Source organism: Staurois parvus, unplaced genomic scaffold (genome assembly GCF_062004578.1).
Source record: "Staurois parvus isolate SC_StPar_1 unplaced genomic scaffold, SC_StPar_1.0 ptg001058l, whole genome shotgun sequence".
Lineage (NCBI taxonomy): Eukaryota > Metazoa > Chordata > Amphibia > Anura > Ranidae > Staurois > Staurois parvus.
In genome coordinates, this window is record NW_028318854.1 from 630,001 (window position 1) to 641,109 (window position 11,109).

At 40.1% G+C, this 11,109-nt stretch overlaps 1 protein-coding gene across 1 annotated transcript in view; it reads left to right on the forward strand.

The window, feature by feature from the left end:
• Positions 1-9,992, forward strand: part of TSPAN15 (tetraspanin 15) — a 76,887-nt gene extending 66,895 nt beyond the window's left edge. The window contains exons 7-8 of the mRNA XM_089658196.1: positions 2,485-2,601; positions 4,633-9,992. Of these exons, the coding sequence (XP_089514322.1) occupies positions 2,485-2,601; positions 4,633-4,791 (276 nt within the window). The 3' untranslated portion in view covers positions 4,792-9,992. The remainder of the gene's footprint in view (positions 1-2,484; positions 2,602-4,632) is intronic.
• The last annotated feature ends 1,117 nt before the right edge of the window (positions 9,993-11,109 follow it).

Here is an 11,109-nt window from a genome sequence, read left to right on the forward strand (position 1 = left end):
ACTGGTTCACACCAAATGCATTCCAGTGTATTTTTATTGTGCATCAAAGATGCATAGACATTAACATGGATTTCAATGGTTCACACCAGTGCAGTCAGAAAAAGTAGAACACGTTGCATTTATTTTTCTGTAAGGAACGTATCTGGAACGCGGCAAAAGGCACTGGAATGTACACGTTTTCAACTGAAATGAAGGGGGGCGCACAGTGGCTTAATGGGTGGCACAGTGGCTTAATGGGTGGCACAGTGGCTTAATGGGTGGCACAGTGGCCTGATGGTCAGCACATCTGCCTTGCAGTAAATGGTCATGGGTTCGATTCCCAACCATGGCACCTCCTGCATGGAGTTTGCATGTTCTCCCTGTGCTTGTGTGGGTTTCCTCCCACACTCCAAAGACATGCTGGTAGGTGAATTGATTCCTGTCCAAATTGGCCCTAGTATGTGTATGTATGAATGTGAGTTAGGGACCTTAGATTGTACGCCCCTTGAGGGTTAGGGACTGATGTGAATGTACAATATATATGTAGAAGCGCTGCGTAAATTGACGGCGCTATATAAGTACCTGAAATAAATAAGGGGGGGAAAATGCACGGGAACGCATCAAAAACATGCATCCGGAGCGCAGAAATTGTGTTGTGAACCAGGCTCTTCAAACAGTATTAAATTCAAAAGCAAACATTTTATTATATTGCACTTTTCCAGTTCTTAGATGTGATGGCTGTGGGTTTTTTTTTTTTTTCTTTTTTTTTTTTTCTTTTTCTTCTTTTTTTCTTTCATTCTTTCATTTACATCTGGTGATCCAACCAGTAAGTCTGTTTTTCAACAGAAAAGCTCATTTGCAGTTACAGGGATGAGACAAACCATTTAACACTGGCAGGGGTCCTTCAAATGATCAGCTTTTATTTATTTCTGCAAAACCTTTATCCCAAAAGGAAAAAATCATTTTGCTGTAACTGCTTAAAAAGTGTTAGCAAATGTGTTCTTAAAGGGTCATTAAACCCACAACATAAAAAGGTATGAATAAATGCTGTATTACATGCTGTTCATACTCTGTCACTATGAAATTTGTTTTGTGCATTCTGCAAAAAACCTGGTTGAACCTGCTGTTCTCTCCCTTCTGTCCAAGTCCCCGTTGCAGGTAGGGATTTTGCAGAGCAGTGTTGGCAGCTCTGCACATGCTCTGTTTTTACTGATTTTTCTAAGCATTTCCTCCCTATCACATCTGAGCAGCCCATGTGACTATAGAATCACACATGTGGGCATATACACAGTGGTACATAACAGCCAACAGCCCACTCCCTCCCTCCCTCCTCCATGCCCTCTAACCAGTTAAACACAATGGGGGTGGGATATTTATTTATTACAGGTACTTGCACTCACCGGCCACTTTATTGGGTACACCTTGCTAACACTGGGTTGGACCCCCTTTTGCCCTCAGAACTGCCTTAATTCAACAAGGTGTTTAAAATATTTCTCAGATTTTGGTCCATATGGACATGAGTTCCTGTTGCCTTTCTATAATCTCGAACCAGTCTGCCCATTCACCTCTGACATCAACAAGGCATTTTTGTCCACTCAACTGCTACTCTGGATATTTTCTCTTTTTCGGCCCATTCTCTGTAAACCCTAGAAATGGTTGTGCGTGAAAATCCCAGTAGATCAGCAGTTTTTAAAATACTCAGAGCAGCTCGTCTGGCACCAACAACCATGCCATGTTCAAAGTCACTTAAATCCCCTTTATTCCCCATTATGATGCTCGATTTGAACTTTAGCAAGTCGTCTTCACCACATCTAGATGTCTAAATGCATTGAGTTGCTGCCATGTGATTGGCTGATTAGCACTTTGTGTTACCAAGCAATTGAACAGGTGTATTTAATTAATAAAGTGGGTGTATATAGTGACATCATTTTACACATCGCTTCAATTTTGCATGTAGATTGATGGAGACTTCACCTGACTGTTGTTCTAAGCCACAAGTTGGAGGGGTGTGACACAGCCTGTGACTAACCCGCTCACACCATGTTATTGCCAAAAAATATTTTATTTTTTTTACTCTGTATTCCAAAGGCCTTTTTTTTTTCTTTTTTCTTTTTTTTTACCGTGACCAGCAGCAGAGGACTAGAAGCTCCTTCTGCCACTGTTTCCCTGCAGAAAGGCTGGGGAAGAGCTGGGTCATGTGACAGCTGTATATGGATTAGGAAAAAGGTACTTAGATGTGTGATGTTGTGGTGTTTTTTTTTTTTTTTTTTTTTAAATAAAATAATTACGGTGCCATCATCCATATACAGAAATTGAAGGGATCATGTAAAATTTAACAGCATGTGTTTAGTATCACTTCATTGTCAATTCCACTTTAACCTGAAGCTTATAAGGGAGAATTGTATTGGATAATGTAGGCATCACAAGCGGTTCTTTCAAAACCATTAGTCAACGAACTCCTTTCTTCCTACATTGCTGATATATTTTTTGTTTTTTCATCTTTAGAGACAGCAAGCACAGAGTATCATCCACCCCAGGGGCTGTACAAATGCAGTCATTATGTGGTTTTTGGACAATTACACTATTATGGCTGGGATACTTCTAGGAATTCTTCTTCCACAGGTAAGTCTGTATAGTCACCACAGTCTGGTACTTTAGAAATGGAAAGGTACCATCTTTCCTACATGACACACCTATGTTTTTTGTTAGTATGTTTTTTAAAATGTATGTATACTGTATGTTATAGGCAAAGTACAGAAAAATGCCAGCTGGCCTGTCAGAAATTAAACTAAACTCTTAAAGTGATTTCTAAAGGCAGAAAAATAAGAAATATGTCTACTTAACTGCTGTATGCAGTGATTTTGCACAGAGCAGACCGGATCCTCCTCTTCTCGGGTCCCCAGCTGGCACTCCTGGCCCTTCCCTCCTTTCAGGTGCCCCCACAGCAAGCAGCTTTCTATGGGGGCACCCACTGCTCCATTTGTCTGTTCACACACAATGCTGTGGATCGCCACCCCCCCCCCTTCTCATTGGCTTACTGTCTGTGATTGACAACAGTGTGCGCCAATGGCTCCCGCTTCTGTCTCAGCCACTGATAAGAGAGAGTCCTCGGACAACCGAGACTCCAGTGTACATTTCTGGATTGAGAGGGGGATTAGGTGAGTATTATGGGGGGATGCTGCACATAGGTTGCATGAAGGGAAAAAACCTTGAGCCTTTAGAACCACTTTAAGCCCTGTTGTGGGCTGACCAACCACTGCATGTTTGTGGTGTCAGCCCTGCCCAGTTGTCTTTTGCTAAACTACTCAGCCACGCCTACTCTCAGATCTCCACAACATAAAGGACATGTAGTCAAAGAGCAGAGGCCTTTTTGAGATAACACTGAGAGGTGTGTTAGAACTACAGAACACCCCAATGGACATTGTCCATTCACATACAGAGCGCGGCTCAGCCACTGCCCTCCACGCTGTTTGGCTCATTGGCTGTGAATAATAGTAGCAAGAGCCAATAGCTCCCACTGCTGTGTGAGCCAATGAGGAGTGAGAGCCCCAGGAGAGCTGCAGCTCATGCACATCACTGGATCAATTTGGAGCTCAGGTAAGTATTAGCGTATTAGGGGGGCTGAGGGGGAGCTGTATCAAGAAGATTTTTAACCTTCATGCATAGAATGCCCCAGATGCATGTTCCCCCGCAGTTTCCATCACTCTTCCACCACTCTGCAGAGGTTAAGGGCGGTTATTGTACTTCTCTGATCCCCACTGGACCTCCTCTCCTATTCATCCAATGTGTATATAGCAGTACACATCCACTTCCCTGCGCTGCTCTGCTTGAGGTGACCATCTCTGTATTATACATTACTGCACCCTATACTGTGCCCTTCTGACCACTGTACTGTACTGTCCTGCCCTTCCCCCATCTGCTTTTGTTTTTTTTTGTTTTTTTGCTTTTCTTTTTTTTGTAACACTTGTTTTTATTCTGACTGTGCAAATAAATGAACATTCACAGAGAAATATTCAGTATATGCAAATAAAGGCACATCCACAGAGAAAATATTCGGAATACTTTGGTAATGAACAGATGGCGTATCGCCAGTTAACCAAACTGTAAATAATACAATAGCTCGCCCCCCTGTACTTTACCCTCCTGCCCCCTATACTGTATTTCCTGCCATGCCCCCCCCCCCCCCCCCCCCCACTGTGCCCTCCTGACCCCCTTTGCCCCGCTGACTCCCATACTCTTCCTTCCTAATGCCCTGTCCTCTGCTCTACTCCCTTTATGTTGTTTGGATATTTGTGTTGATCTGTCCTTTTTTATTTATGACATGTTTTCTTATGGTTTAAATATATACTGATGTTTATGGTGCATAAGTAGAACTGTAATGTGGATGCAAATTGTCTGCTTGAACTTAACATGAATGAGGACCGTGCGCGCTCCCCATTAAAAACCTCTTACATACTGTATGTACAGGATGGGTGTTTAATATTCTTCTGTATTTCCACTCTAGAGAAGGGTGTTTTGAATTCCATACAAGATACCCCAGTGTTGGACAATGCCCAAACCTTTTGGTGTGGTCCACTCAGACATCTGTAAATAAGTGTGCAGTGTTTGTGCCCCTATACACACTCATTACTATGTTCTCTTCCCTTTTGCCAGTTCCTTGGAGTTCTTCTCTCCCTCCTCTACATCAGCCGTGTAGAAGACATCATAAGTGAATGGAACAGTTCAGCTGATGTCCTTCTGGAGAAGCCTGAAATTGAGTTTGTCTCTAAAGGCTGTTGCAGGTGTTATCCAGGAAAGGAGTCTGATGTCTGAGTCTGATTGTATGCACCTACCCACTAATAACCACTAAATATTAACTCTGAAGAACTTTGTCAGCTACAAGAAGATGAAGTTGGATTTATGAATGGGATATGTACTTTAAAAATCTCATTTTCTGGCATTCTTTAGGAGGTCTGGGGTGACGGCCAGAAAACTGTTTTGTGCCTGGTGACTGCTATAGTGGATCATCACTGTGTTGGTTCTCAGACAGTAAATGGCTGTAGCTGGAATGACACTTATTTTATTTTTCTATTCTGTAAATGCACTCCAAAGAGATTTCTAATCGTTTCTACAGGGAATAAATACCTAAACTCTTGGCAACATCTAGGCAACTGTCCAAAATAATCCGGTGGTAATGTCAACATCCACTCCACTGAAGTCCTTTAAACATTTGATTTTGACATCCTGACTTATTACTCAGAGACTTTTGGAAGAGAACCTCATGATATTTGAATAAAAGCAGACACGTTGCAAAGTTCAAAGAGTTCTGACAAGACAGAAGTTTAACTCATTACTTCATTGCTCTAATAAAACCAATCATGACTTGGAATAAGAAATCATACATACCCATCTAAAGGTAAAATAAAAAGTTAATTGCCGACAAATGTAATTCTAATGCCAGCCTTTTTAGAGGTCAATAATCAAATTTGTACTATGGTAATGCAGACGTCTTGGTGATGTTTCTACACTATATGACCAAAATATGTAGTCTGTTGACCATCACATCTATATGAGCTTAATTCCATATTCATAGTCATTAATATGGAGTTGCCACCCATTGAACTTGAACAGCCACCCCTCTGAGAAGGTTTTCAACAAGATTGTGGAGGGTCTCTGGGGATTTCTGCCCATTCAGCCAAAACCACATTTGTAAGGTCAAGCACTGATGTTAAATGAAAAGACCTGGCTCCTAGTCCATGTTTCAGTTCATCCCAAGTAGAGATGAACTCAAGCCTCTGTGCAGACCACTCCAATTTATCCACAGTGAACCACTGAATCAGGTCTTTATGGAGCTGGGCTTGTGCACAGGAGCAAGGTCATGCTTGAACACAAATGGGTCTCCTCCAGGCTGTTGCCACAATGCGCAATTGTCTAAAATGTGTTTGTATGCTCTAGCATTTACGGTACCCTTCACTGGAAAAAATCTAAAGGGGGTCCACACATACCTTTGACCTTATAGCTAGGTGTTATGGCCTGAGGTCCACGTTTTTGGCTATATAGTGTATGTTCTATGGGGGAAATTTCATAACAATCTTTTTGTAATGTTAGACTGAAGAGGTATATATTTTTAAAGGACCAGTCCACCTAGAACTCAAGTTTTTCTAGATGCTGGGAAATTACTTGCATCTCTCAGTGACTGTGGTAGACTTGAGTTTCCAACTCTGAACATCTTCCACAGCCATTACAAGGGGTCTTTCTCCTAATTTCAATTAATCTTCTATTTAGAAAACTAAAAAAAGAGGTTGGTACTGCTAGCATTCCAATATATGCAGGAACAGATATGCGGAACATGGAGGGGAGATATGAGACCGGAGGATGACTCGTTCTATCAGGTTTCACCTAAAAGTCTTGCTGCATTATAGCGTATACTGAACCTTTTAATATTCACACAGCATTCACTACATTTGAATGAGCCTCATACATGAATATCTAAGAGAGAATTGTGGTGTTTTCCTTGACAACCAATTGGCTTCTTTCTTGAAAAGGAAATATAGACTTTGGTTTCTATTGGCTGCAGATGGAATTCTTCCAGAAAAGTTCATGCCTGAGGCTTCATAAAGAAATGTATTAAAAAAAAAAAAAGTACATTAGTCTTCTACCTGACATTTACAAACACGTTTTATTGTATGAAAAGACTGGCGTGGAAATCCTTGAACTACAGAAGCATGAATTTTAATATAAAGAAACTTTCCTCACCCCCCCCCCCCACCCCACCTCAAGAACCTATAAGTGATTTAAACAGATCTACTACTAAGCACACAAGTACCTCAGATTTATATTTATACTTCTATTTCTTGTTGCTAGAATAACTAATTTTGTACTCAGGTGCATTGTGCCAATAAGTCTTTAAAATCCGCTGTCACCTCTTAGTAAAGACAGCCATTTTGTTTCTGGATGATGTCATCAGTTTGGAGAAAACCAATAGGTTGCTTTCTCATGAGTGCTTGATTAGCCAAATAAATGGTTGAGAAAGACACAGCAATGGATTTCTAGATCCTCATAAAATAATTGATGGTTTTAGCAGACTGGTTTTTCCCAGAATATTGCTGTGAAGATGATGGGTTTTCCTAATAACCTGAAGAGGTTGTGCATTTTTGTGTTCACTTTTTTGTGTTTTATTTTTACCTACATGGAACAAAAAGTAATTCATTCTAGTGTTAAAAAAAATATTTTTGGAAAAGCAATTTCAAATTGATACTTTTAATAGCTACCCAAAAAACTTCAATACATTTATATTAGGTTTTATTTAAAATGTATTTCAACTTTAGCAGTCAAAGTTGAGAACCCCCTCCTCTCTATTGTGTTCTTTTTTTTTGTTTTCCCATTCAACAGCATATTTAAAGTTAATTCCCAAGCCTTGAGATCCTTAACCCTTTGTTAGGACAGACAGTGTGCTCATCTAATTTACAATTCGTACTGAGATCTGCCAGGATAGTACAGAGTGAGAGTTGATTATGGTAAACACAACTCCCCACCACCTCTTTAACATTTTATAGAAGGAGGAAGCGAAAAATGTGTTTTCAGCAAGTAAAGAGGTTTGCAGCAATTTTTTTTTATATATTTTTTTTTTTGTTATGCTATCTGAATGTGACCATGTAGTTAAAGTGGAACTGCACTGCATCTGAGTACCACAGACCAAAAATGCTATATAATTAATTTTTAGTGTTCAAAAAAAACTTCTCCATCCACCCATCTGTTTCCATAGTTTATTTTGCTGAGAGATCATTTTAAAAAAACACCTCTTAGCTCAGGCATTGGCTGAACTGAGAACCTTCCCTCCCCCCCTGAAGACTCCCAGGATGTATAACCTCATTTGCCTAGGCATGGAAACCAGGAAGTAAATGAAAGAAAGCAAAAAAGTTGAACCAAGTAAATATGAAATACTTTTTGATCTATTTACGAATGCTAGCAGCATAAGGATTACGAATAGTCCATGTTGATTGAAAGAGTGAAGTTCTGCTTTGATATAAAGTAGGTGTTATCACAGCTTGGCTGCAAGAGTGGAAATAACACTTTAATCTGTGAATTTGCATGAAGGGGAAATATTAGTGCCTTGTATGTTCGTATAATCTTTTTCTCAGTTCCCCAGTAAAAGGTATAACTTTATCATATTGCCTCTTCAACGAATTAAAATATTTACCATTTAAAAGAATAAAGAGGTAAAACGTGACATGCAAGATTTACCCCCACCCCGATTCCCAACACGAATACTCAAAGCCCATGAGTTTCTATGAACGGGATCAGCTGCTTCTATACCAACCATTCTCGACTAGGGTTGCTAGGGGTTCCTTGAGCTGTGGCTGATTGACCTTCCATCTGATGATGGTGCCTACATAGTTCCCTGTCCTATGCCACTTGAAAGAGCCAGCAGCATGACACCAGAGATCTTTTTAGATGTCTGAAAAAAGGGGAATTTGTCCCACTGGCCACCACTGTAAGGGGACTTTCTCTCCTGAAAATTATTTGAAGAGTTCCTCTGGACCAAAACAGTTGAGAGGTTCTTCTAGACCAGTCATTGATTCAATAAGTGCTTGGCCTTAAGGTCCTGTAGGTAGGCCCAGGCAGTCTACAAATGTCACCAGTATGAAGGACTGTACTTCATAAATCGCACCCAGAATAAAGCACTAAATCGCACCCAGAATAAAGCAATAAACACTGTGTCTTCTATGATGATACATAAGTAACACTAATTCATTCATTTCCCCAATTATACAGCATTTGCATTCAGTGCTCCTGCAAAATGAGACTTTTTTTGCTTACTTCTCTATGGGGCAGTAGGTCCTTGCTTGTGGTCTTTTGATTAGCTACAGCCACTGGCAGAATCTTCCGCATACAACACTCCTGGATGTGTTGGATGCCTATGTCTTCCGTTGTGCACTGTGGTTTCTCCCAACGGCCCCTACCTCCCATTACAGGAAAGGATGGTGACATAGGAGCCACCAAGAGGATCAACAGTGCACAGCAGAGGACCAAAGTGTGTTGGACGTGAAGATTCTGCCAGAGGCTATAGTTAGGCCAGAGAACAAAGTAAGTGCTTTCTTAATTAAAACGTCAGTACCACTCAAAATGCCCCAAAAGCTTTATTTCAGCCAGACTGGTACTCTTTCCTGGTGCTGGGTGGGACATACACCAGTTCATGAGGCTCCACTTGAACTTCAAGAAAATGGTATCCGTTCACACTCATTCCCGAACACAATATATAGCTGAAAATTCTCTTGTTTTTCGGTGAACCATTGGCTGAAACAGTGTAAGTCAGTTGGTTAACCTGGCCTTCCATGGATGTAACATTTCACATCTGTGGCAATGAAAGGCAATCTTTGCAGCTTTTTTGTGTACCTTTTTATCACATCCTCTATAGGGTGAGCAGGTGGGAACCTATGCCACGAGCTGTCATTCAAATTTTTCCAAACCAGGTCTTAAAGCAGGAAATGAACCATTCTTTAACTTGCTGCCCCCAAAGCAGCTTACAATCTAATGTCCCTTCACATACTGTGGGGTTCAATTTCAGTAAATGCCAATTAACCTACCACTACAGGATTGACACAGGATACAAGTATTCTTAAGTATCTTCTATATGATTGTGTTAAGCACCAATGAGAAGTACTGGAATTTTTCTGTAGTCATGTTTACAGGCAGGAAAAGCAAAAGACAAATGCACAGAAATGACTGTTATCTGTGTGAGAACCTTACGTTACCTCTAAAGAAATATGACAGGGAGTGCACTGCACGCTCCGCGAGAATATTTATTGTAGTACATGGAGGACGATGTTGTACATTGCTTTACATCCGAGCTCACCTTCATCTGTACTTGCACTAAAATAGGCCAATTTGCCTTTAACTGGAAGTTCTTGTTTGTTTTTTTTTATTGTTTTTATAATTAAGTTTGGTTTAATGAGCTTTAACAGTCGTGTTTTGTACGCAGAACTGTTTGTTTGAATTGTAATTCGTATTAATAAAAATTGTATATCTGTAAAGCGTGTGGTTTGAAGCCTGTTTTCTATTTATTTATCCTTACTACTTGTGTTTTTAATCTTCTTCCTTTTTTTTTTTTTTTTTTGCCTGTGTCCATTTAGGGCAGTGTTTCTCAACTCCAGTCCTCATGGACCCCCAACAGGTCATGTTTTCAGGATTTCCATTATTTTGCACAGGTGATTTGATCAGTTTCACTGCCTTAGTAATTACCACAGCTGTTTCATCTGAGGGAAATCCTGAAAACATGACCTGTTGGGGGTCCATGAGGACTGGAGTTGAGAAGCACTGATTTAGGGGAACTATCTCCCTCCGTTTTCTGTTCATGTGATGGTGGTCTTTTGGCCAGGAAATTTCTCCAACAGAAACATATGCACAATAAAAACACAATTTTATGACTGTCTGTGCTTTTCTAGCAAGGACACAGACAGCAATAAAATGTGTTAAAAGCGAAGTCCACCTTTCTGATTGTCTTTCATTAACCCCTTCACGCCTAAGGGTAAAACAAATCAAAATGCCTAAGCACAATTTTACAATGTTGACATGTGTTAGTAAAACCGTACATATCATCACAACTACTTTGTACATCCAGGTGAATTATACCGCGTTTTTTTCAGGACAAATTGGGCTTTCATTTGGTGGTAAATGGTAATGGATATCTCCTGATTTTTTTTTTTTTTTTTTTTTATTATCAAAGGAAAACTGGCCCAAAATAGTAAAAAAAAAAATTTATTTAGCTGTGTGTTTCTTGTTACTACCATAACCTACCTGTAGTACAGCCCAGAAAAAATAGTGCACATTTTGTTTTTGTGGTGAGAAGATTGGTGGAGGAATTTTGCACTGGTGATTATTTGGTACTCTTCACAAAGTATGGCTTCCCTTGCACATGACAACGTATTCGAAGTGGACACCGACTAGATTTACTACAACCCCAATTCCAAAAAAGTTGGGGCACTGTGTATATTCTAAAAAAAACAGTATCCAATGATTTGCAAATCTCATAAACCCACATTTTCAAGATACGCCAAATATTTTCAATTGATGAAAGTTCTGGACTGCAGGTAGGCCAATTAAATACCCAGACTCTTCTATTATGAAGCCATGCTGTTGTCAAAGATGTAT